The following is a 27755-nucleotide window of genomic DNA, read 5'->3' on the forward strand; positions in this document are numbered from 1 at the left end:
ACAGCAAAAAAAATATTGACCAACTAGCTGCAATACTTCTGACCACTCTTACAGGCATTAGAAAATGCAGAATTTGTGCTCACCAAGCAGGGCCTGTTTGCCAAGCAGGGAAGCTTTCACTTGCCCAAAGATACATTTTTATGGTTGGAAAGTGTGTTCTTCTGTTTTAAGGTGATCCATTCTAAACTTGGATGAGTTCCTGACAAACCAGTTGCCTGATGAAGAGTGAGTGATGGGAAAACACCAGCTCATGCCTGTGATGCCCACAGGAAAACACAGCTAAGCTCTCCCATATCCTCAGCAATTTAAGGTGTCCTTAAGATGCACTGGGCAGGGGAGGGCAGAGGACTAAAAGAATCCCACAGACAAAAACTGGACCATGGCCCAGGTCAAATCCAGTGATGCCTTAAGATCTTTTTGGGTTTTTTTGATTTTTCTAATTTTTATAAACTTTATAAGTAGTTATACAGTAGATTTTAGAAGCAGCAGCCCTTATTCACTTACCCTTAGCATAGAAACTACACACATTCCCCTACCCCATCACCCCATTCCATGCTCCCATATCCTTATCCCCTGAATTCCAGTAGAAAATGTTTAGTCTCTCTTTAAGAGAGAGACTTTTGTTTAGAGAACACTTGTACCTTGGCCTGAACCGCAAAAGTACAGTCAAGAACTGGGTAAATATATGCCCCCTGTACCCCGAAGAAGATGAAGATTGATGAAGGAGTGGTCTTAGAGACCCTCACCTCAATTCCCAAGGGGTGTGACTCAGGGTGGTCCAGGGCAAAAGCCAGTGGGGTGGACGAAACCTGGGATTGGACAAGCAATCTTATAAACTGTACCATCTGTGCAGAGGGGGAGCGTGTGTCTTGTAATCTCTGTGCCTCAGAGGCACAAATTAAAACCCTTATCTCACCTCCAAAACTAATTGCCTCGGAGTTTTTTTCTCCCTGTATTTTCTTTAGGCAACACAGTGCCAGGTCAGTTCATGCACTGCAAGAATGATCTGTTGGAGTAGTTCTGGACACCTTCTCTTTGGCTTTATTATTTATTATTATTTAGCCTCCTTTGTATTACAGTTTCTACAATGCCTATCAAGAGTAGGCAAAAACATGCTCTGGCACAAAGGATGCACTGTTTAGACACATTCAAGTCTGGTGTTGGGAACTGCATGCTTTAGCTCACTAAGAGTTTGTTGAGGAAGAGATGTTTGCTTTTTTCTTTCTCATACTTCTGTTTTGGGGTTTTGTTTCACATGGATGTGACTGAACAATAATCCCCTAAAATGGAATAAAGTCAAGAGGAGACAGACAAGGGTAATGTGCTTGTGAAGCTCAGGGAGTGATGCAGGATGTGATGGACCACAGCAGTTGCAAAGATGATTTTATCTCAGTACAGAGGGGACCAGAGGGTGTCCTTTGTTGTAGATAAAGGGCTGTCAACAGTTGAGTGGATCAACCAGACGTACAGCTCCAGGAGTTCTTTAGAGAGAGGGAAGACCAGACCAGCATGGGTATTCATTCCATGAATACATGGAATATAAGACCCAGACAACTGCCAAAAGAATTTCAAGGGGTTTGAACTGACATCAACCCTCCCATTCCTTCTCAACACCTGGGGACACATGGTATGGTGACAGTGAGGATACATATCACAGGAACCAGTAATGGGAATCACATTGGCATTGGGGTTAAACTCTGTACTGCAACTGCTGTGTTAAGTGTAACTTATATCTGGGTGTGTCTTCAGTATAGTTTATGTTACTGTAAACCAGAAATGCCATGTGACATGAACTATCTTCAATTAAGTACATTTGTTATTAAACATGACACCCTCCATCCATGGGAGAAATCTCCCAGAACCTTGTCAAGTGCTGGACTGTGACAAAGCAGTTGGAGGAAAGCACCTTGGAAGTCTGTCCTTTAAACATGCCTGGTCCACATCCTCCCTGTTAAACTCTGTCCCAGCCCACAAAGCTCTGGAAACCAGCACACAATCCACAAGTAACAGAAATACCACCAAAGCACTAACGAGTACAGAATTCCTGGATTCTCATATGTCAACTTATTATTCCCTTCTGGCAAGAATTAAAAACAAAAAGCCAAACCTGTACCTTGCTGGTATTTTTACCTTTTGGCAAAGTTACCCTGCTAATTCAGTTACAATATGCAAAATTCAGTATCTTTCATTCAAATGGTAACTGCTGTACAAATACAGACAGAGGAACTACTTCTGCTAAAAGCAGACAAGTCCTATTAACTAGCTGTAAAGCATTGCAGAGACAACAAACAGAACACAGATTGTGAATATTCACACTACTGAGCCTAAACAGGAAGAGCAAAAACTTTTTTTCGATTTATTAAGGGCTAGTTTGTCTCAAACATAACAAACACTGTCCTTAAACATGATACAGCATCTAAAGCTGCTCTGGAGACACAGCCATCTCTCTGCAACAGTCATTGGATCACATCTTCAGAAGGCATTTGTTTGCAGACCAATAAAATTCTGCTGAAGATATAATAATGTATTTCAAATTAAATTCTAAATAGCAATCGAAGTGTAAGTCACTTTGATTAACACAAAGTGTTACTTCTTCCAAAGACTAAAGGCTCCCCCTTCAAGCACAAACTGTTCCTGTTCAGTGTGTTACTGAAAAAGCTCTAATTTCATGCCTGTTATTCAGTGATTGAAATGTACTTTTTGTGCAAAGTAACCACGTTTCACATTCAGTTGTTGATTCAATGACAATGAGTCAATGTTGCATTACTTTCAAGACTACACATATATATATGTGTGTGTATATACATAGTTATTTTCTTATGTGAGTGTTTATGTGCCAGTGACAGCTCTGAAAGAAAGAAAACATTACTCAAAAATTGTGCAAGAGTAATTTTAATTACATAAATGTACTAGGGTTCTGGATTTTGGGTTTGGGCCCAAAGGATGCTCATACCCTAAGGCCTGTTTTCATAAAAACAGGTTTAACCAGAGCTGAAAGCTTATTTCCCATGAGCTCAAATTGCCCAATATGCCTATTTATCAACTCAGGTCTTTATACTTCTGAGTATTTTTCTTCATTCTTTGATACTCTTAAGTACAGACATTCCTCTTTCCTCTAAAGGCACTTTCATATTAATATATTCTTGCCAATCCTAAACCACGGTACCACATTTGATTCACATCAACACTATCATATATAAACGACAGCCCTGGAGAGAGGGGAATTCCTCTCTTTGCAAACTTGATTAATCTCAAACTAGAAGCTGAAATGCTTTAGTTTCTCCTGAGCCACTCACTGTATTAATCCAAAGAGTACCTCGTAGTAGTGCATTGAAGAGTAACGTGGCTCAGATCTGCAACACAGTCTCAAGGTGCTCGTGTATATATTTACTAGTGCTTGTGCATTAGTTTTTATTATTTATTTAGTATTTATTATTATTATTATTTACGCCTGCTCCCAATTGCTTTACAGGAAGGAGTAAAGCTAAACCAGGAGTGGCTGGTAGCAGCAGATATGTGCTTAACAGAGACAGCTATTTTGGTACCTTAAATGTGACAGATGGCTGAGATTTACTGCTCTCTTGTCACAAAAGAATTGCATCACTGTCACCACTTACAATCAATAATTCCTTCTCTATACTTGGATATACCATCAAGTAGAGAAGCTCTGAGGCCACAGTCAAGTCAGACAGACTGAAAAATAAAATTGTCACATGTCACTTCTCTAAGAAACTTTGTGTTTAAGCAGTGATCAACTACACTAACACTCATTCTAACGAAGTTTGGGGGTTTAGTTTTGTTTGGTTTGTTCTGCTTTTTAATTAAACAGACTTGTAACAAGTTGGGTTTTTTTGTAACCAGGTGTTTTTTTAACACTCTGCTGAACCAAAAGTTGATTACACAGATACACTTTGACAAGTCCTTTAAAGCATTCCCCAAAGAACCTATTTGTCATTCTGTTTGGAAAAGCAGATCAAAGTTGGAGGAACAAACAGTAACTTTGCAGCAGCAGGAAACAGCCTGAAATATAAAACAACTCTTTCAGCCTTCACAGAGAACAGTCAGAACTGAACTAGATTACACCAGATTCAGCCCAGTAACATAGCAAAGTTTCAAATTTTTGGTAGAAAAAGAGAGGGTTACTGTTAAATATTTCACTGCTTTCCTTAGCAAAAAGAGGTACTGGGAGAAGATGAGGCTACACCTCCAACACAGGATGGAAAATAGAAGCAAGCCTTGCAAAGAAGCTCTCCATGTCTATACATACACTCACTCCTGCAAGTAAAAGTGTAAATAAAAATTCAGAGACATTTTCCTGTCCAATGGGAAAAGTGGAACAGGGAGGGAAGAACAAGCTAAAATATTCTATGACCCCCACAGACAAAATCACTTCTATTCCACAATCATTAAATTGCCATTTTTGGCAGAAACACACACTGCCTGGGAAAAGGGCAGCAGCAGTTAAAATTTAAACTGCACTGAGTTCATGTAGCCACTTTTCCTACAAGGTGAAGGAGTCATGTAAATTATTTCATCCAGTTCAATTACTCAAATAGCAGCAGCATGGATTCCTCTTACACCAGCACCTGGTTTGCTTTTGCACATTCTTTCTACTACAAGTTGTCAGAGTATCTCTCTGCTACTAAAATGAACTCCTTGTGGAACATGAAATCTCATGTTATAGCAAATTGTCATGTAAGTAATTTCACAAATGCAAGAAAAAAAATCCTTTGGGCTGAACTACTCTGCAGACCCTCTCTTTGGAGCATAAAGAAAAGTCTGTAGTCTTTCTAGGATGATTTTCTCCTGCTTGTGCAAAGCTTTATCAGTGAGATAAGTCTTTTAAGTTGCTGAGTACTCCTACAGCTTACTCCAGAGCAAAACATTTTTTTCCTTCTAAGTCTCATCCACTATTTGCTTTCTAAGTAGACTGCTTAGAAGTGAGGTAGAGAACTGGAAAAAATGAAAGGTTTGTATTAATCTGCTTTCCCAGTAAATTGAAAGAATGAGTTCAAGGCATTTGAAGACTCCTGTGAGCTACTTCCAAAATGTCCAGTGTGGTCATCCACTCCTTTTTTTTCTGTCATTGCTTCTGGCACTATTTCCTTGTTTCTCCCAGATCACCCAGAATGGTTCTGAGCATCCCCTTGGACAGGAAACAAGTGAGTCTCAGGTGAGGAAGTGTGTTAAAGCTGCAATGAAGGAACATCCCATTCATCCCCAATGTCACAAACTTCTTGGTAAGGCAGGAAACATTTTAGTTTGTAGTTGCTCCTGCTGGAATCAAAAGCTTCCTTAACAATTTAGTTCTGTCTTTAGCTCAAAGTTCTTACTGTTCTTAAATTTAAACATCTTCAAAGTAGTTGAAGATTATATCTTGTTACTGAAGTGGAACTTACAGTCAACAAAAAGCATCTGTGTGCCTTAATTTTACAGCTCACTTTCCTTTAGAGAGATCTAAAGACTGCTGTTTGAGGTTTGGGTTTGGTGGGGTTTTTTTTGATTGGGTTTTTGCTTGGTTGGTTGGGGGTTTTTTGTTGGGGGGGATGGTAGTTGGTGGGGTTTTTTGGGGGTTTTTTGTTTGTTTCTTATTTTGTTCCAGACGACATCCAAATAGCAAAAGCTTCATTCTACCACTCTGACTTCTTAAAATAATACCTCAACCCCAAACGAATGAGCACTTTCCTTTATTTGCCAAGCTAAGAAGAACTGCAGCTAGTGACTGTCTGAAATATACACTTCACTCAAAAAAATCAGCTTTCAAATGTACAGTGAAAGAGTCTCAATTGTACAGTTCACATTTCACCATGGTGGCATGGAGAACCTGATAGAATCTCTATATATACACATTTGTAAAAACACTGTTCCCTTTAACTTCATTTGAAGCCTGGTAGTGAAGTCCTGTGAGCCTTCCCACAGCTCTCACAAAGGAGACACTGGGACCTGCAACAGGATCCCAGTCCACCCATATTCTAGGACCCACCTCTATTAGCAGACAGCTGCAATCATTTCACACCAAACACCTAAACAACTTTCCCACAAGGAAACAGGCTTCCTTTATCCCCACCCAGCATAAAACTGGTCTCTTCACAGCTACTCCAAAGCTACTTTGGGAGGCCACCATTCCTGGTGGTTCTTCAAGCCAAAGCTGGAAAATCCTCGGGATCATCAGGATTTGGAGCCACAGGCTGCACCTGTAAAGTAAGAAAAGAAGCTTTATAAAAATGAACGCGTTTCAAAAAGCACCTGGCAGCCATGGAGATGTATTTTACCCTTAAAAGGGTTCATTCTTCCATTCAAGTTCAATGCTGCTGCTACTAAATCCCACTTCCAGTCAAGTTGTATCCATCACTATCACAGAAATCCTGAACATTTATCTCAGAAGTTACGACTACTGTAATTTCTGCAGTGTGAATGGATTTATAATGCTGATCCACTGCCTGGAGAGGGCCAGAAGATCATAAGGTTTGCAGCACTGAATGAACAAAGAAAGTAAAGCCCTCTCAAGAGAAATACTGTGTGGTTTTATAAGCAGCATTGCTATATTTTTACATTCTAAAACTACTGCACAGATTGGGTTGTAGCTTTAAACACTATGCTCTGTTTACTATAAAGAGCCTTTTTTATTCAGATGAAACAAATGCATCAACACTTCCATATTATTCTGAAACTTCCCAGCCTTAAAGCATTTTAGTCACAGTAAACTGAGACCTTCTGTTGGTGTGAAGAATAGAGATGTCATTTTCCAGTGTGCAAATGCTTTTTTTTTTAAAGAAAAAGTTAAGTAGAAGGTTTTTTTAATGGCTATATTGAACTCATCATTCTGTAGGATCACTGATTACTGAGAGATCAGAAAATCTAAGTATCATTACTGTACTATACTGAAATTTTTCCCAAGAGATACAAGCCTTTAGTAATTTTAATTACTTTCCAATTTATGTCAAAACTCATTGCAGAAACAAATCTTCACTGCATTCTTTCCTCTAGTCACCATTACAGCACCCAGTAATCAGACCTTTTGAAGTACATGCATTAAGAGCTGTGAGCATGAACCAGTACTTGAAGTAACATGATATGGGCCAGGAACTCAAAATAAGCAGGCCAACATACTATGAGGCAGGAATAGGAAACAAGTCTGTCACTGTGGAAATCAATAATTCCACACAAAAGGCAGTGGAACAAACACACAAACACCAACAACCCGAAAACAAACAGACAAAAAAAAAACAAACACAAAAAAAACCCAAAACAAACAAAAAACAAAAACAAAAACAAACACAAGCAAAACAACCAAAAAAAACACATATAAACTCATAAAAACCATCACCACTGCTTTTGATTGAGGTCTGATCTCTCCAGCTCTTCCGCCACGACCACCTCGTGCCCCTCTTGATCCACAGCCAGGGCGAGGAAGGCTCCCAAAATTAATATCCAGCTGAGATGTGATGTCATTCACCGGCTTTCGAAAGACAGGAGAATCATACTCGAAGGCTTCTTTCTGCAACTAAAAAGAACATCTGGTTAAAGCCACAGTTTCCATGGACAAACTTCTCCCCTCCCCAGCACAAACACACGCACTCGTGTTACAAACTAAGCAGCAAATGGATCGAGGGGACACCTGGAATAGAAGGAATAGGATTTTAACAGAGATGAGGCAATTGCAGCTTCCCAGATGCCTGGGAGAATTCTTTGTTGGCTCAGAGATTCCTGGCAACAAAATCTTCTGTACCAGCTCTGTAATACTGAAGAGGTTTTTCAGAAATATCATCTAGGAGGTTTTCAAAGGCACTAGAGAATCAGACCTAAGCTACTTACTCCTACAGTTACCTGTAGTAATGGACAAAGGCCACATCATAAAGCCATCTAATTGGTGTATTTGTCTGCATGTCTTCAGCTATGAGACTGCTGTTGTTCTAACTCTGGGTGTTCCTAAGAGCCAGTGGATGTCAGACTATCAGACTATTGCCCATCACAGGTTCAATGTGCCCGTATAATAATGATAATGTATATGTTAACTCATCCCATACAATAATGAATCACTTATTCAATGTCTGATTAAGGGATTTGACTTGCCCACGTTACACAGTTCCTGTACCTCCTATTCCATGCTCATTTTGACAAGGTCTCTTGGTACTGCCAGAACTGCCAAAAACGTTATGGGCAAGAAGAACAGAAACCTGTATGCAGTCCTCACACACCTGCATTCTCTTTTCAGAGTTTGGGAGAGTTATTCTCCCCACTCCTACCACCACCACCTTCCTCAGAGAAGGAACAGGGGATAATGGCAACTCTGACCAGCAAAGTCCCACTAAAGAGAGCACAAGGCCACTTCAGGACCAGTGTCTGCCCCAGAAGTGCTCAATCATCTGAGGGGATTAAGCCTTAAAAAATTGCAAGGTCTGATGTTAATATTGTAACTAGACACAAGATAATATGTATCCATAAATGCATGCAAGTATCAAAATTCACTTTTGTGACTTCCCCCCAAAACCTGAAATGTAAGTAAGCAAGGGTCTGAAAGAAGCCTGCCCTCTCTCTCCAGACTTAGACTTTATCCCTGAAATTTCAATCTCAGGGACATCATGAAATAAAATACAGGGGAAGGGGGCAGAGTGGGTAAGCACATCACAGCAGAACAATCTCTCCAGAGTTAGTTGTTAGAAGCAGGACCCTAAAAAAAAAAAAAAAAAAAAAAAAAAAAAAAAAAGTTAAAATTCATATATTCCAAGGGCACAGTGAGAGCTGGGATCCAGCACAGATGAAAAATAGACCACTTAGCATCCAGACTGACAGATGCCAAAACCTGAGTTTAATATATATACATGCAAGTGTATACTGGCAGGATTCAGAGTTAGGAAGAGAAGTTTTTAGTAAACCAAGTTTCTCTAGCAGCATTACCAGACATCTACACAGGTGGCAGCAGCAAGGACACATTTTATACGGATAAGACTGAGCCATAAAGTAGAACAACTCGATACATTATGTATTTGCATACAAAATAGGTGTGATAATCTGAGAGGGGGAAAACAAAATGAACAGACAGTAAGTTTAAAGCAAGTTTCGGGCCACATGTCATTAAAGTAATAAAGCTTAGATACTGTTCTCTTGTCTGTTCAGATTATACTAAAACTAATAAAAAAGAATAGAGACAGTTTCCTAATCCTGGTCATAAAGGACAGTTCACAGAATTCCTGAGGCAATGCTTACATCATGGCTATATTTTGACTTGTGAATCACCACTGCTTTGGAAGGAACAGTGGATTCTGGCTTCCGGATGTTGAATTCAGGCTTTGGTCGATTCTGTTGCTGAAGACTTTTCCACTCATCTAATGTCATTTCTTGAACTACTTCTTCCACTGGCTCTGCTTCAGCAGCTCTAAAGGTTTATAGTTGTAAAGTAAAAACCATTAGCTTGCAACATGCCAGGATGAACAAGAACACTAAGCTCTAAAGTAAGGATACCAAACAAAATATTTGGAATATTTCTCACCAAACTGTTGTCCTTAAATTCACTTGCTCGCCACAGTAACTTTGTGGGAGAGTTTTACATTAATGTAAGTTGGAGTATTGTTCAAAGTCAGTCATAGGAACAAATGCCATCTGCAGCCACCTCTATTGCTGCTCATCCAGTAAGTTCAAGCACTTAAGATTCTAGACAAAAAACACTCTGCCTTTTGATCTCTCATACTCTTAACCCTACAGTTTAATAGTGGATCTATCCCTAGCAAATACAGCCACAGTAAAATAAGCACCTAGAGCAGTTTTAAAACACCCCAATTGCACAGTTTCATTGTCCTGGAATGAGGTGGATTCACGTTTCAGTGTAGTTTTCAGTCATGAAAAAGATATGATTATCACACCCTGGGATCTTCTAGGTAATTATTAACATTTTCTTTGTTAATTTCACAAGATGCTTCTTTAATTTTTTTTTGGTCAGATATAGTAACACACAAGGAGCCATTATTTATCACCCAAAAAAACCAGATTAATCCTAGTCAAGTTTTAATTTGTCACAAAGTGCGATGATGATGATATATTCGAGGAAAACATATTGCATATTTCTGAACTATAAAGACAGAAGGTTTTGTCTGTAAGATGCATAAATAAGACAGGATACACAAGACAAAATTAAAGATTCTTCTCCACTCATCACTGCTTTACTACTCTGATGCTGACCACAACTGGCTTGCCCTGGACCAGCAGCTCTTGGAGCACTACAGGTATAATTTTAATAATACCTAGAGAAAGCTGTCCCCTGCTAAGCAGCACCACACACAGGGAGCACAAATCACTTCATCCCTGTAACGCTCTGCTGCCTAAACAAGTCAAATATCATGAACTACAGGAAAACCCACACCGATTATTCCCAGACACTCAAGAAACCATTTCTCCTTTCTCCCATAAAACCGCTATTGCTATAACAGTTGAAGCAGTTGAAATTGAGTATTTCCCTTACGCTGATTTTTCTGGAAAACCCTTTCCTTAGGTCCCATATGGAGGAGAACTATGGATTTGGTTTTCCTCAGTCAGTCGCAGTTCCAAGTCTTCTGCCAAATGCTGGTGATTTTCCCAATGTAAATATACAGTTTATTAGACGTAAGTTAGAAATTTTTATCATGGAGAGAAGTAGAGTCAAATGACAGTCAGTAAACTGTGCATTTTGGTTTTTGAAGTTATAAGAGCAGCCCATCAGACTGCACAAGTTTGTTTGGAGCGTTCTGTACATTATAGAACTACCTTATACAGGAACAGGGCTGGTCCCTCTTCCTACTTGATCATGAAGCAAACCATTCTATTTCTTGCCAGTCAAAATCAGACAGTATTTTTCTGAGACGCCCAGCATGTGACAGTTGGAAGCAGAACTGAACAGTAAGGCAGCCCTTCATTTTGATTTTAGGATGAACACAGTTTTAAATTCACTTGACAGAAGAACAACAAACATACAAGTCCTGCACTATGTGCCTCCCCCTCTGACACACCCTCACGCCCTGTTATTTTGAAAATTCCAGCTGTATCAACCAAAAATTAAGGGTTAAAAGACTGGTAAGCAGTCTGTAGTTCCACACTGATTAAGATCTGAAACTATACTAGACAGATTGAGTTAAACAAAAAAGATACTGGTGAAAGAAGCAGCTAACACAAATGGATACTGTTCCACGTGTAACAGCATTAAGAACAAATTGCACCCCAAACATTTCAATTTGTTGTCTTCAAGAGTAAGAGGCCAAATAATTTTGGCTCAGTTACCTGAAGTTTCAGTTTTGGGAGCAAGTGCTAGAAAAACAATATTAGTGGTAAACACCCAGAGGAATTAAAAAAGAGAAAGCAAACCAATAAAAGGGGTCTCTGTTAAACTGGTTTAATTTCTTCTAAAGTCACTACCTCAGAATGGAATCTGAACTACATCTGAACTTTAAGAAGTCCTCTCCCATTGAGTTTTCAACACATTAGAGAGACGATGTCTTAAGGCATGAGAAGCCTTTAAAGGTGTGGTGAGGAAACATATAACACTAAAAAGAAAGGGAAGTTTTGCATATCCATGATAGCAAGGCAAGACACTCAGGTGAAAAAAAAAATACAACAAACCCTAACACAGCAGCTTCTCTTTTTTAAGTTTTAGAAAGACCATCAAGGGACATTGAAATCTCTGGGACATTAAAATCAATCGGACAGGCATGAGAAGTGACAGCTGCAGCTAGTCATGCCTTGGGTCAGAAAGCCCCCTTTCAGGTTTAAATTGCTATGACCACAAGATAACAGGAGGACATTTCACTATACAGCAACTTGACCTCTCAAAGGGCAAACAAGGCATTGCTTTGAAAAGTACACGTCTATCAAAAGCAACCATTGCCAGTTCTAAAGGAAATACCTGTGGATCTACAGTGCAATATTTGTTTTTTCAACTGCATAGGACAGTTTGATTTTTACTCCAAAGGATGGTTTTAACTGCTAGATTATTAGCAGTTAAAATTTGGTTTAGGATGTCAAGACTCCCAAGGGAAAACACCTCCCATGAGTGAGGCACAGCAACAGAAACCTGCATATCACATTTTGGACAGAGACCCAATTGCAGCAGCTTATTTTGGGCACCAAGCCTGCATGGGAGTGCGCTCTGTGCATTACTTTCTACCTTCTAACCTTACACATTTCTAGTAACTGCTCAGTGTGCATTTTGATTAATCAAATTAATAAGCTCCTTGGTACATGAGCAATCATGCTCACAAAATTCTGCCAGACAACTAAATGCAACCTCTGGACATGAGCAAACCCAATTCACAATGAAAGTCCCACCAAATCACTAAACAAGAGCCTTCAGTAACAGTTCCTACTGCTTCAATGTTTTCAGTAGATGCCCATAACCCTCTAGCTGTGCCTTGATTACTGGGCATACAACAAACAAAACACCTTTTCTTTTTAACAGAAGAAATGCAAATAGAAAGCAATGGCATTCAGTTCAGTTATTATTTTCATATCATTAAAAATGATCATAGCAAGTCTTTATAATCATAGCAAGTCTTTGTCAGATCAGCTTTTGTATTATTCAGCTGCACAAAGCAAATCCTTAGCCAGCTTTTATTAAGAAGTCAATGACATGAATCTTTCCCACCAAACAGCACTTACAGGAGCATTACCACCAGCTATAGCAAAATTCAAAGTTAAACAAGGTAAGATCAAACAACAACTGTACAAGTTTACCACAGAAGAAAAACACTGAACCACATATTTATGAATCTCTGTCCTGATGTGTGAATAGCTTTATGTCACCACTGAACAAAAAAACAACCAAACAACAACAACCAAACCAAACCAAACAAAGAAAAACAAAAAAGAGATAAACAGCTCAAAAAGCTTGAAGATAAATTTACTAACTCTGCAAATACCCTTTAGGAACAGGAATTGATTAGCCTGTATGTTGTACTGAATAAAAAGAAAAGTCTATTAATTTGAATTAGTCAACACAAGCATGTCACATTGCTCTGACTGTGAAGACAAGTTCAAGAGAAAGCAGATGTGAGGGAAGCTTATCCTTGTATTTTCTTACACTGTTAAGGTTAGGTTTTGCTTTTGCAGCAAACCAAACCCCAGCTATTAGCATGCAATTTGGGATGATACAAATAGAGACAGATATTGTTGATATACTCAATAAAATTTGAGGATATGGGAAAAAACCAACTTGCTTCATATTACAGATGTATTAAAGCAACTCTTGTCCTGCAATACTTTGTAAATAGAAGCTCAGGAATGGCAACACCGACACAGTCCTCAGGGCAAGTGTGGGGTGAAGTCACAGCCCCACAACTGAAGTTTGAGGAGTTTGGAGTGTTGCAGGGTGTTGGGCCGTTTTCCATGGGAGCAGTGAAGCTAACTAGATAGTTCCCATGGACACAGCCTTGAGCTGTGTGGCTGAAGTGCAGGTGCGCATTCCTCAGTGTTTTTGTGGAAATATGTTTGTGTTGTGTGGGTGGGAAAGTAGAAGTGGGAGAACCTAATAAAAGGCTGCCTGCTGCGCTGAGCAGGCAGACATCTCTCTGTCTCACTCCCTCGTGTGTCTTCTTCCCCCCTCGGACCGGGACCCTTCAACAGATACCCAGTGACAGGCAAGACCCCCTAAATTAGAGAAGCTTACAGACTCTTTCCAGAGTTGCATTGAAGTTAGCCAGTACCACACCAGAGAGGCTCACAGCATCTTCGCAGGAAGGTTATTTCCAATTTCCAGGATTACATTTTTTTACAGTTTAATTTTAAATGGAAACAGTTACAACAGGAAAGAGAATGAGAGAAGAAGCAAACCCAAGCCTTCCATCTCTTTCTCGATAAAAGCACACCACTGCAACAAAACAGCAGAAGAGAAAGGGTTTCCTTGCAGTCACTGCATTATACAGTCAAAATGAGAAAGATCCCAGCAGCAGCCTAAGCAAACACACAATCCTATATAATGTTGAGGCTGCAGCAAAAGCAGAAGGCAGCAGCTCTGGAGAGCAGGGGCAACCTAAGCATATGAGACTTTTAAATACATCCTGAAGCATAAAACCAGCTTTTGCTTTTAAATATTAAAAGAACAACAATAAAAAAATAAAATCTCATATGTTAACACATATGCCTACAACCATCCCTAATGACCTAGCCACTGTTCCCACATTGCCTCCTATTTTAAAATACATAGTCACTGAGCTGACACCCCCCCAAAAGGTAAGTGCAATGAGATAAATGTAACTCATGTTTTGTATATATATTTGTAAGCCTTCAGGACAAGACTTACTGCACTGAAAAGAGTACAACTGCAGAATTTTCTACTTGTAGTGTACTCGCTTTTTTTTGGATCTTACGGATTTCAGTGGACTATTCCTAAATGCAGCTTTTTAAAAAAAAAACAAGCAGGAGTAAAATCTCCAGAAAGGCTCACAGCCTGACTGAATACTTATTGATTTCTAAGAGAGGTAAAAGAAATGTAGACAACTGGTAGATTCTGAGAGGGGCCTTTTCCAGTGCATACACTTCTCATGCCTTCAGCTCTACAAGGAACTGCTACTGGGACATGTCTCCAAAGAGCTTGAGTCGAGTTAGAAACAAATACAAGTGTGAAACAACTAAAGGTACCAGCAGTTGACAAAATAAAAATAAAAAAAGCTGAATAATTTCTCATATTTAACTAATATAGTGCATTTTTGACAACGTATCTGCACTACCCATCTGATTTAAGTTCATCTAGAAACATCTAGAAAGTTTTTTGGAAATTCGGTCATAAGTCACTCAGTTTCAGAGGTAGATTTCCCCACGTGTACACATCTCTAGCTATATATTAAAAGCTGCTTTAAAATTAAAAGAATCAAGGCTATATCAACTGAACTTCTTGGGGGGTTAAACAACCTGAACATATAACACAGGTTTTGTATTCCATTCAGCTTTATAATTAAGAAATAAACCCACGTCACTAATAACTGGAGCTGCACCATTAGGTAAAAAAGGCCATCTTTCATCTGTCAAGAATGCAATTTTATTATTTGTTAAGTCTCTTATTTGGCCAAGATTGTCCAGTTACTTTTTCTTAAGCCAGTGTTTATCTGCTGTGAAGCAAATTCTTTCCAGACACTGGACAGAATGAAAGCCAGAAGACAAGGGGCAGATTTCTCAATTTCCCTACTTCTAAGGCTCACTGCATTTCCAGAAAGTTTTTACAAGTTCTGCATAGCCCTTCATGAACAGATGACAACTGCAGCATATTAGTGACTGATTACTACAGACTTAGAGTATCTTAGTGCATTTTAAATGTACAAGCACCTTGAACACCTTTTCTCAGAGAACTTCAAAAAGCACACTAGTTTTCACTAATTAGTCAAGTTAAAAAGGTAAAAGATAATATGTAGCTCCTCCTGAAATGATTATCATCAAATCTTAGGAAGATAAGCATTGTGATGCAATTAAATGCAACCTCCAGCCACCTGAAATCAAGCTTTAGTCAGAATTAGGGATGCATTTTCTATACTCACAAATATAGACAAAGCTTTTCTATCTTTAAATATGTGCACTAGCAAAACTTCACAGTTCACGTTTCAAGTGTGTCTCCCAATACAGCAGTAAAAATCAATTGTTTTCTTTGCATTTAGAAAGAAAATATTTAAGTCAGACAGTACTTGCTCAGAGGGTCTCCTTCAGATGTCCCTGGCTGTTCAGCAGTTTCTACAGTCTCTTCCATAGGTGCAGCCTGTTCCATCCCACTAAAACAGGAAACAAAATAAAACCACCACAAAGTCTTCATGAGTCACATTGGAAAAAAAAAAAACCTTGCACATCAATACATCACTTTTTTTTTCTAGAATTCCTTGGGAAGAAGAAAAAAAAAGTAGAAAAGCTCTTTGATCATAAGCAGAAAGATCTACTAAGTGACTGGTTGAGCAACTAACAAAATGAGGAGGATTAGGAAAATACAACTTCTATTTCTTTTTAAACAAAAAACGTGAAAAGCATGTATGAAGACAAAATAATTAAATCATGAATACTAATACAAGTACTTGGTTACAGTATAACACTGGTGTTTGAGTTTGCCTTTTTGCTTCTTTTCAACAATTGAAGTTTGCAGTTTCTGTAGCATGGACATCAGTTCACTGCCAAATGAGAGCAGTAACTTACTTGCCTTCCACTGGTAAGTATACATAATTAAAATTAACACTTTTTAGCTTTGATGCATGACTAGTGCAATTAAGGCCCAGACATGCTTTTAGAATTGTTCAGATAGCTTGAATTTAATGTCACTTCTACCACATCACAAGAAATCCTTCATATATCATAAGTTCTGATGCTACTGAACTAGGAAAAAAAAAACCAAACAACAAACAACAAAACTTTACTAGGGAGAAAAAAATACAAGGGACCTTACACTTCTTCTAACTTCAGGAAGTTCACACAGCCTTCCCTGACATCCTACAGAAGATAGTTCTCAACTGATAGCATAAAACTAGCTGACCAAAAGCACAAAACTATGTTAACCAGCTGATACTTTGATAAGCCAGAGCACCTAACCGACCTACTTTTAGTATGAAATACTATAGAAGAGAGAGAAGTTAGTACAACCTTTCAGAACTTGGAATATCAAGTCCCAAAAATTATTACAAACCAAGGCTGCATTTTTCAAACCTTTAGCACGATTGCCTGAGTCCACAATCTAAGTTCTAAAGCTTAGCTTTTAAGATAAAATTTGATTTTTAGAACAATTTTGTGAATGTGTACATGGCCAAAGACATTTGCTGTAAGTTCAAAGCGCTGCCTTTTCTCTGCCCTTTATCAGCCTTCAATTAGTGTTCTAGATGTACATGAGAAAAAAAGCTACTGGAAAGAGTAGCTTATTGCTAGGTGCAGAGAATGGACAAAACCCAGCATTTTCAGTGAGATCTTACAAATCTGAACAGAAACCAGTGCCACTACAAGAAATACAGACCCGAAAAGAAAATTCCCAATTTTTTTTTAATCTAACTGACCATTAGCTACTGATTTTCCTGTGCACTTTAAAATGCATTTCAGTGGTACAGTCAGCCAAGTATTAGCTCCAGAGCCATACTGAATTTTATCACAGTTTTGCAATTTAGGAATGATCCATAAAACTCAAGAAAAAGAGACTGGACTTTAAGCCCCTGAACAGAGTTTGAAATTTTAATCAGCATTTTGGAGCAATGCCATTAAATACCACCTGACTATTGAGAAAAGTCACAACTTATTTCCTTTAAAGGACAAATTGGCTCCAGTCAAAAGATTTTGGCAGTCTTAAGTGAACAAACACCATCATGCCTTTGCTACAATTTAATCTTACCATCAGGAAGGAGACAAGTTTAAAAAACTGTGGAACACCACAACAATAATGGAAAGCAACACTTATAAAGCTCAAAATGGACACGAAAATGATGAACAGAAAATTATCTAAGGTAGGCCATGGAAAATTCTGACCTATGGTGGACACCAGGACATGATGTACCTCATAACAACTTCAACTGCTCTGCAGTTGCAAGCTCCACCTCCTCCCTTTTTGTTATCTGCTTTCATTCCTCTGGAGAGGAAAACAGAATTCTGTGACTTCAGGAGCTTTTTCCCACTAGGACCTCAAACTAAAACCAGTAGTGACTTTTTGCCTCCAGCTTGGATAGAGAAGGAGGGAACAGAACACTTAGGAGACACACTACTGTTGTCGCTGGGACACAGAGATTTCTCTGAACAGTTTTTCCTGCACTCTGTAGGCCTTGCTTGCCATGGAAGTGTTAAGTGTGTATTGTTTATACTTATAGACTGTGTGAAAATATGTGATGTTTATACTTGTTAACTATGTGTCTAATTATAAGGTTTGAGAACATAATATGTTTATAGAAAGAAAACCTTGAGAAACTGAAGATAATGAAACACCTGCAAATTTAGTAAAACCCTAAAAGCAGATTAATTAGAAAGAGGTTTCTATGCCAAGGATGATTTCAGATCACGTGGACAGAACATCAGGTCCAATGAACTGGGGACATGAGACGCGTGCACAGACTGAGCTATCCAATCACCTCCTTATAAGCATGTGCCCCAAACAAACTAAACTGTATAAAAGTTAACTGATTTAAATAATAAATTGGACATATTGCTGATCCTAAGGGTCTGTGAGCTTATGTTCGTGCCTCCCCATCAATAACTGTAGTGTACACCCAGCAGGAAACAGCACACAGAACACTTACCTTTTGTCATTCCCCCTCTGTCTTTCAAATTCACGTTTTCCTCTTTGGTCAAAGCCACCAAAACTTCTGTTTATTCTACCACCTCTTCCTCTACCTCGCATTCCACCTCGTCCTCCACCACGACCTCTTGTTGGTCTTTCACAGTCTAATCTTTCCACTGGCCTACAAAGATGACAACCAGTAAGATTTTTTTCCCTGCAGAACAGTGAACAAGGAGAAAAAAAAAATCATATGCTTATATTTGTGTAGCTGTGGGACACGTCAGTATATAACAGCTACTGCATGGTTTTTAGAGGGTATCTTTTTACAGCACACAGTGCAGTTGTTTCAGTTTTGTCATTAAAAATGGACATTGACTGAATACAGGAGGAATTATTACAACAAACGGGAACGGAAAGATCAGCTGTTTCTTGGTAACACTGAAAACATCAGAGAAGTTAAAGAAAACATTATAAAACTGTCAAATCTTCAGTAACTTTATTAGGCAATAGCTCCACTGTCTAAACCCAAATTTAGCCGCAATTACTAAAAATTTCAGCCAATTTTTTAAGTACCAACTATTGTGATGTAAAGGAAGAACAGCCACACTCTGAAGCATTAAAGGTTTAGTTGGAATTTCCTACTACTTATGAAGAAAGCAAAATTGATATGCATTCACTGTCCAAGCAGTAAGTAATATGACAAAGGTCTGTATTCAGTTTGAACAGTAAAAGTCATTCAACTTGGAACCTCACCAGGTGCTCTGCGAAGCTTGGCATGTGAGCTCAGAAATAAACATTATTAATATGTTGCAGACTAAGTGTTACATTTTCAGGCCTTCACACTTTTCAGTTTCGTCTTAGATTTCTGACATTTAACAAATCAACAGGCAAGAAAGCTGGAGCTGCAGCTGTGACAGGCACGAGCCAAATCTTGCAACAAATCTACACACTAATAATGTGTAGATCATGCCTTCAAATCATGCCTGGCTACTAGAAGAAGTAGCTTTTTAAGAAGGTGATCACTTTTCCTTCCCACTCCTGTGCAGATCCTCCTCATGACACATACTTTTCCACTTGGAATTCCACTTGTCTTTGTGCTCCATCAGGACGGTATTCCCAGAAAGATGGTCTCCACGCAGCCTTGTCCTGTTTCACCTCTGCTCCTCTGTTGCTGAAGCCTTGCTGTTCTCCCCACCAAGGTGGTCGCTTCTGGCCTGCACAGACACACACAGATCACCAACAGCTCATCAGTAACTGTAGTAGTTTAGTCTAGGCCCTCCTTGGTGACTAGTTTGTAATCAAGGAAGTGCCCATATTACCCAATATTCTCTATGATTTTTACATAAGCCAAGAGTATAAGAAGAAAGGAGGAGAGGCCTTGGGTCTCTTTTTTCCTTCTGGTGGCTCTGAGGGTGCGGGTTCCCTGCTGTTGAGTCTGTCGTGTTGGAGGGTGAGGCCTGGTGAGGCCTTGCCGACCTTGGGAGGCGGAGGGTGCCAGCAGTCATTCCAGCATGACTTTCTGTTGTCCCAAGGAGAGTAGTAAGATATTCTTTTGCTAATTCTTTAGCTTGCTAGATCCTCAGTTTCTGATCGTGTGTATATCTATTTTGTTTTTTGTTTGGTTTTTTTTCCTTCCCCCTTCCCTTTCCCTTTTCCTTTTGAAATTGTACATATATTTCAATTGTATATAAATGTAATATAAGTGTAAATATATTTATATATATTGCTTTAGCTACCTCTCTCTCGTTTCGGTTCTCTTGTCACTGATGCTTAAACTGTTTCAACAGACACAGTTTTTTTGTTTTTTTTTTTTTTAATTCCAGGAGAAGCAGCTTGAGCTATTGTTACCAGGGGAAAACACCTGTAAATACTAAAATTACAGGTACTAGAACTAGACACTGCTAAAGAAAAAAGCCCAGTTTTACAAGCTGTGGAGTAAAATCAGCACAGATGCAGACCTGCTAGTTTTGGCTTAACCCACAAAAAAAAAAAAAAGAAACCACAAAGGGAAAAAAACCCCTCTCCAGCTCTAAAACAGTATTCTTCTTCCCAGTGAGATGAAAAAAGCATTCAAAACCACACAAGGCACAAGGAGTTTTGAGAGTAGGTGCATCACCATATAATACTTGTCTATTGCTCATGAAGAACAGATGTACCAAAATACCACTCTGCATGACATTTTCAGGCAATTAAGCAACTTCCAAGCCTCAGCTGTGTCATCAGGAAGTAAAATATCTAGTATTAATATTAACAAAAGGACAAAGATTAATAGACCCAAACCAGGTGCGGGCTATGGTAGAAATACCTTGACCAGCAACCAAGAAAACAATTGTAAGGAATATTTTAGGTACAGTAGGATACTGAAAAACCCAAATACCAGGTCTAGGGGACTTAAATAAACCACTGAAAGAAGTTACCAAGGCAGAGGAAGTGGAGTCCAGAGAAAGAAAAGATTTTCCAAGCTATAAAAGGAACGTTCGTTCTGGGTCACCTGACAACTCCGTGTGCACCATATGAAGTGGAGTTGATTCTTAAATTACATTCTACACAATCAAAAAAACCATTGTTCTGAATTCAAAATCATTAATTCACCTACTATTACTCTGAAAAGATGTGATGTTTTGAAATTCAGCGACTTCACTGCTTGTTCCTTCCAACAGTGAGCCACGTCATGGTTGTTGTGAGGAGGTGTTTCCAGCCAGCTATGGGAAGATCTGCAAAATCAGCCTCTAGAGATCTCAGATCTAATCCTCTTCACACCACATAAAAAGAGAACAACACACAGGTTATGCAGTGGTGAGACACTGTAAGGTGCTTGAAACAGAACCTCTACAACCCTTGGTGACTGCCCAAGAGGCCAAATTAATTGAATTAGCAAGAACAGCCTAGTGGGAACGTGATCAGCAAGTGACTATTTATACTGATTCTAAATATGCTTTTGGAGTGTGTCATGCAATGGGTATGCTATGGAAAGAATGAGAGAACCTTACTTCAGCAGAAAATAATATTTCTAATGGATCTGAAATCCAAATGCTCTTGGTAGCCATTAGGCTTTCAAGGGAAATTTCTGTAGCACACTGTCCAGCTCTAAAAAAGGCTTCAACTGAATGCAACAAAAAAACCCAAATCAAAACAAAAAGAATTACTCAGATCTGTAGTCAGACAGATTTATAATGGCCTCGAGTTTAGGAATAGCACTTTGGGATATTACGCAATGTTGGGAAATACCCCTTGCCAGCATCTAGGATTGTCATCAATAGGAAGAGTGAATGGGAAGGGTCATAAACTGTCCTTCTATGTACTTGTTTTGCTGTTAAAGCTTTAGGATATTATGCCTATTGCTTGTAATAACACTGGATTGTAGTCAAATGCCTTGAAAGACTTCATGAGTTCTTTTTGACATAACAGCAAGAAAGCTTAAAAAAAAAGGGAGAACTGCTGTAAATTAAGTTTAGTTAGCTGAACTCTTTTAACTGGATTCTCCTGCCAAGTAGTTTTGCTTACTAAAAGCAGCTAAAGTTGCTGCAGCTTTAGGCAGCAAGCTGCAAACTTTCACTTGAAATGGTGAACTAGTCTTGTGCTATTGTTTAGCTACAATAAAGGGAGGCTCTGAGACCAGTGCAAACCAAAGGATTAAGAAGCCCTGACTATCAGCAAAAGCTGCAACCCATCCAGACAAAAACAGCTACAGAGAAAGAAGGTGATAAGGAACAAGAAGACTCCAGAACAAAAAAAATCCCCATTGGAGTCAGAGATGCATGTGAGGTGTGTGAAGTGTGTGAAGCACAGGTGCATGAGTTGTAATGGTATAAAATCCCAGGGATTTCTTTGTTCTGGTTCCCTCTTGGGTAGCACCTAGCTGGACCTGTATCAAGTGCAGTACCATTCAATTACTAATATTTCCCCCTAGAAATTGGATGTCAGACTCAGCTGCAGGAAACCCAAGGTAAAGAAATTTATTTAACAACTTAATCTTCCTTTACAACAAAGCTGCATAACTGGAAGTAGTAAAAGGCAGTTCACAATCTCAGGGATTTACTCTGCTATACTTCAGAGTGTGGCAGATTTAAGACTCCACAATCTTACTTTCTCCCCTTTGAATGTGTGTGTCCACATGATTTTATTACCAAACTTCAATTAATTTTGTGAACTAAAGCATAGCTAATTACATGACCCGCAAAATAATAACAGAATGTCCCAAAATAACAAAAAAAGGCTTCAGCTACTGCATGCAACACACCCAAGAAAGTCACATGGAGCTAGACTTTATTCTGTGGTCTTCTGTTTTCATGTGTGCCAGTACTCACTGAATTACAGAATTGCCTACTACAGCTTTCCTCTAGAAAATCCTTATGACACTGTAGCTGAAAGAACGCTATCAGGATAAACTATTTAAAAATAAAAAAACCGCAGCCAGCCTAAGACAAAACTCCTCAGAAACTTCCCATGCCATATTAGCTAAAAATTCAAACACATAGTATTCAGAGGGACTATATATAAATGGTACCAAAGCCATCAAACATACACGAAAGAAGAAAACCTGTCAGAGGTATTAGCAACAAAGGTTTAGAGATTTCAAAAGAACAGAGCTTATTACTGCATGATCAACAAATTCAATTTGCCTGGACTGGTAAAGAATGCAAGCTCTGCAACTGGGCCTTTTGAATAAAGAGCTGGCAAATGCAGTTTGGTCACTGTGGTAAGAATGAACTGAGTTAACATTAAGAGGTGCAATTAGAAGAGTTGTAATACCTACAACCAGTCTTTACCCAAATCCTAATATAGTCTGAAAAAAAAAAAAAAAAACACAAAACAGTCAGTAAAAGACAAAAAAATACATCATTAAGGTCAAAAATGTAGGTTTTGGTAGGTCATGAAATAGGATTCCAGTTTCTCCTTAAAAAAAGAAAGATTAAAAAGTTGTCTCCTTACAGTTGTGTCAATTCATACAGTAAATAGCTGGATTCTAAAAGTCAAACTATTGCATTACCTGGCAAAGTCCTCTGAAGAGGTTGCTTCAAATTGAAATTATCTCCAGAAATTCTGTAAAAACTCCTCTGAAAAAGGCAGTGAAGAACTACATAAACAAAATGTCAACTTACAGAACTTCGTGAGTAAACCTTCCACTTTAACTTCAAAATATAACACCACAAAAAAGTCTCTCCAACTACTGTAAAACTTTCTATATTACAAGACAGATGACTAGGTTTGCTTTGAGTCTTTCTAACTTTTGTTCTGATTTAATATGCTCGAGAAACAATATAGTAATAAAACAAAAATCATGAAACTTTTAACAATACTTTTTGTAACCCAAGCAAGCAAACACTTGAGAAAAGACTGGAAGGGCTGTGTCTCTTCTCCCTGGAGAAGGCTTGGTAGAAGCCACATCTCAGCATCCCAGCACTGGAAAGGCTGCAAGGAGGATTAAGGCTCTCTCTTCACAAGTTGCCACATGGAGATAAGGGGCAAGAGTGAGGATAAGCTGCATGAGGAGGGATTTTTTTTACTTCAACCAAAGCAGCACCAGAATCTGATTCAGCTGTTAAGGTGGGTCTGGATGCTATTTTATGGTGTTTAATTCCTAATCAGTGAAATTAAGTTAGTTATGCCCAAAATAAGGAGGAAAAAAAAATCAGTAAGAAAGTCTGGAAACAAAGTCTTAAAATACAGTTTGGTGTGGGGTGTTTTTTTTGTTTTTGTTTGTTGTTTTTGTTTGTTTGTTTTTTAATAATAGCAATTAGTTTCACCATTTAGTAATTTTAATCAATATTATTTATTTCCCCAAGCAGAAGTGCACTCTTCTAGCAATGTGTCCATCAATAGAAGTTTTATGCCAAACTCAACTAGTTTGAGGACCTTCCTAAGAAGTTACTCATTCTCAACCATTAAGCTGATACTCCTCTGACCCTTTTATAGAATCCAGAAGCTTTCCAGTTGAACCCTGTGTAAAAAATCAACTTTTTATGGCCCAAATAAAAAGCTGACACCCCACCTTACTGAAGATTTTTCCCCCAACACACCATTCATTTTATATTTGTCAGCTACACCATCACTATGTAGTTGCCCTAATTCACAAAGTGATCTCTGCCCTACAGAGCAGACTTGCTAAGACAGCACATCCAAAAAAAGAACACACAGCTAAGACCAGGTCTTGACTATTTATCCTGGTTTAGCATCCTGAGCAGTCCTTATTTCTTAACACACCCAAGGCAAACATAAAGCACACATAAAATCCAGGATAGCCATTTTATTTAAAAAAGAAAGTGCATTTTTCAGAAATAACTCTTCTTAAAACAAATGTTCATTCCCTTTACCTAAGGATACTATAGCCAGCAGTCTTTTCTCCATTTTAAATTAGCAGGAAACGAGGTGCACGTCTGATGTCTCTGTATGAGAAAATGTGTTCCTTAACACGAAGGTTAAGAATAGACAAAGATACTCCACAGTGCCACTGTGTATTACCACAGAATGAAGACACTGTCTACAGACAAGCAGGAGGTAAAGGATGGTCTTCACATACTACCATGCTCCTAGTAGGTCACTGATAACCACCAGTCCTTGTTCAAGAACATTTTCATCAAAACTTGAGACTCTGCTGTTCACTGAACAGGCTCCTACACCTTCTGTTGATAATCACAGCAAAGTATCTTTTAAATAAAATAAGCTGTTACTGCTGTAAGTATTGGTCTTACAGGCAGCAATCTCTGACAAAGTCACATAACTACAGAGGAACCTCAAAAAGATGAATTTCACATAACTGTCCAAAGGGACAGTGCCAATTTTTTTATATCATCCTAAGATGTTCATTAACCAGAACATGGAAAGAGTCTCTGCTCAGCTAACTGCTGTGGGGAACAGTGTAACAACTGAGCCTAAGCAAGTGAATTGACAGCACCAATTACAACTTGATGGAGAAACCACACGGAATCAAAGGTCTTTTTCTAGGACATTAAAACACACAGTTCAATTATGGTGAATTTAAAGGAAGCCTTTACTACAGGAAGAAAATATCTTAATAACAGATTATGTGTTAAGCTTCATTGCTTGCTACAGGAGAACAGGAACTTTAGAGGGCGAAACCAGAATCTTCAGTGCAGAGATTCTCTATATTTGGAAACAATCAGCCAGCCCTTGGATACTTTAGATACTGAATCCAACAACCTGCAGCTCAGTACCAGTAGTAGTAGTAACAATCAGACTCACAAAGACACCTCCAAATGCACGGAGGTACAGCGCAGCAAAGCCTTCAGCTGCAAAGAGGACCGTGCCAGATTTCTTGGTACAAAAGCTGACCAACTCCCTATTTCACCAACCAATATCATGCATCAGAACCTAGCAGCTGACATTCAACCTCGGCCATCACTGAACACCGTGATGAAGAATTCACCCGGGAAATAAGGCTGGCACATCAATGCAAGATTCAGGTAAAATAAGTACAGATCCCTGGAGACGTCAGAACCCAAAAAACCTACAGGTACTGAGAAAATAAGCCCGAAAGCAACACACACTTAAGGATAACGTCCAGGGCGATGAAAGACATCAACACGGCTGCTAAACCAGCATGAAAGCTACAGACGCTGCAGGGGAGGAGTTAATGCTCTTGCTCTTGTCTCTTAGGGGCTATTGCTGAAGTTTTCATTTACACCTCCAAAGGCTGGGAGCACGGCCACCCGCCTTAACGCTACTACTGCCCTGTCCACGGGGGCTTCCAGGTGTGCCTTCACCAAGGCAAACAAGGGTTTTCTCAGCCCTGCCGTGACCCCGCTGCTCCGGGCACCGCTCCCGGCACCGCTCCCGGCACCGCTCCCGGCACCGCTCCCCCCTCCTCCCGGCACCGCTCCCCCCTCCTCCCGGCACCGCTCCCCCCTCCTCCCGGCACCGCTCCCCCCTCCTCCCGGCACCGCTCCCCCCTCCCCCGGGCAGCCCGTGCCTCCCGCCCCGCCGTACCTGTCAGCGGCGGCTCGGCGGCGGCCGCGGAGCCCCCCGGCTGCCTGCGCTCCTTCTGGCTCTCCCTCCTGCCGCGGGGCACGGCTCTGCCGCGGGGCACGGCTCTGCCCGCCGCCGCCTCGTCGCGCTTCTTGCGCTGCTGCTGCTGCTGGCGGCGCTCGGCCTCGCGCAGGATGTCGAAGGGGTCCGAGTCGTCGTCCAGGAGCTGGTAGAAGCGATTGGCGACGGCGCAGCCGAAGCTCTCCTGCGTGACAGCGGCCACCGCGCTGCCCACCGCACTCTTCATCGTGCGCGGGGGTACCTCTCCCGCCCCGGCAGCCGCCACCGCCGAGGGTGCCGCGGAGCCGGAGCCGCGGGCGCGACGTGCGGAAGATGCAGAGGAGGAGGCAGAGGAGGAGGCAGAGACGGAGCGGCCGCCACGGCCCGGCCCGGCCCGGCCGAGCCCTGCTCAGCCCGGCCCAGAGGGCCCCGCCCGCCGGCCAATGGGGGCGCGCGGCCCCGCGGCCCCCGCCCATAACCACGGCCGGCCCCGCCCACCGCCGGCGCGCGCGGCCAATGGGAAAACAGAGCGGCCAACGCCGCGCTGGGCTCCGCCCCCAACGCCGCGCTGCGGCCAATCAACGCGCGGCACCGGTGCCGTCAATCACGGCTCCTGACCAATGCGGTGCCGCGCTCGGTTATTCACGAGGTGTCACTCGCACCCCAGGACACGGAGAGCGGGAACGTCCCTGTGAGGGAGGGACTGGGCATTCCTGCCTGAACCTGAGGGTATACAATCTTGGAGTCTTGGGACTTTTTTAACCACTCGTGGGATCCAGAGAAGGACTGTGACCACCACTCTCAACCAGACTGCACCACCACTCTCACCAACAGGTTTTCCCCTCTCCTTCTACTTTGGACTCAGGAGGGCCCAAAGAACACCACTCTGTTCATGCCCCAGGGTGCTGGGTTATACATTTGGGTCTTGTGGGTTAAAACCAACTGTCTGTATAATTGTATTTATCGTATCATTTTATTAAATTGTTATTCTGACTTATAATCTCTCTTTTGAGTTGGGTTCATTTCCCCTGCCGGTTTAAACCAGCACACCATCACATACATTTTCCAGCAATGCAATTCTACTGAACAAAATTAACTACACGAAGCCTTAATCGGAACAGTAACAAGCTACCTCAGCAGAGATGGACATGCTGATAGCAAGCACTTGTTGAGGAGCACACCTGGTGCCAGCAGCTCTGCATGTGAGCTGGGCCCTGGCTGGAGCCCCAGGAAAGGTGGCCAGTCACCCAGAGACCCTGCAGGACCCAACCAGCAACGAGAAGACCCCAGGTGTTGATATACTGATTTGACAGAAAGAAAAACTTGGAAGATGTAATAAGAAAGACTCAGATAAAAGATACTATGACTAATGATAAGTTACTACATAAGTCCATAACATACAATTAAGTCACATGCAGTGTGGTTAAGTATTTGCTATTATCTATCTAAAGGCCATCACCTTCTCAAAGTTTTCTGAATTTTGAAATATCACTAGAAACGGTTGAAGCATGCTTTAGAGAGGCAAAGTACCTCTTTTCGTTTTCATCTGTCATGTGTTTGTGTTCTGTTTCAGAGAGTTAGTTGTTCTTTT

At 40.4% G+C, this 27755-nt stretch overlaps 1 protein-coding gene across 2 annotated transcripts; it reads right to left on the bottom strand.

The window, feature by feature from the left end:
• Positions 1 to 5668: 5668 nt before the first annotated feature.
• On the bottom strand, positions 5669 to 26529 carry HABP4 (hyaluronan binding protein 4). 2 transcript variants are annotated; one of them, XM_027710385.2, is made up of 7 exons: positions 26126 to 26529; positions 19245 to 19392; positions 18198 to 18359; positions 15633 to 15716; positions 9208 to 9376; positions 7328 to 7504; positions 5669 to 6194 (listed from the first exon to the last, which is right to left on the bottom strand). In XM_027710385.2, exons 1-7 carry the CDS (start codon positions 26409 to 26411, stop codon positions 6138 to 6140), a joined length of 1083 nt encoding a protein of 360 aa, XP_027566186.1. In that variant the 5' UTR covers positions 26412 to 26529; the 3' UTR covers positions 5669 to 6137. The 2 variants fall into 2 exon arrangements, with proteins under 2 accessions (XP_027566186.1, XP_027566185.1); XM_027710384.2 differs by having other exon boundaries at positions 18198 to 18392.
• Positions 26530 to 27755: the final 1226 nt, after the last annotated feature.

This window comes from Pipra filicauda, unplaced genomic scaffold, assembly GCF_003945595.2.
Source record: "Pipra filicauda isolate LSUMZ 115617 unplaced genomic scaffold, ASM394559v2 scaffold236_size1216567_pilon, whole genome shotgun sequence".
NCBI classification, from domain to species: domain Eukaryota; kingdom Metazoa; phylum Chordata; class Aves; order Passeriformes; family Pipridae; genus Pipra; species Pipra filicauda.

Bases quoted from the DNA above. Each gene is read 5' to 3' on its own strand.
- HABP4 (XM_027710384.2), bottom strand. From the start codon at position 26,411: ATGAAGAGTGCGGTGGGCAGCGCGGTGGCCGCTGTCACGCAGGAGAGC. The intron at 19,393-26,125 runs GTACGGCGGGGC...GTGTCTGTGCAG, and splicing joins CGCCGAGCCGCCGCTGACAG to GCCAGAAGCGACCACCTTGG. The intron at 6,195-7,327 runs GTGATGGTTTTT...CTTACTTTACAG, and splicing joins GACCTCAATCAAAAGCAGTG to GTGCAGCCTGTGGCTCCAAA.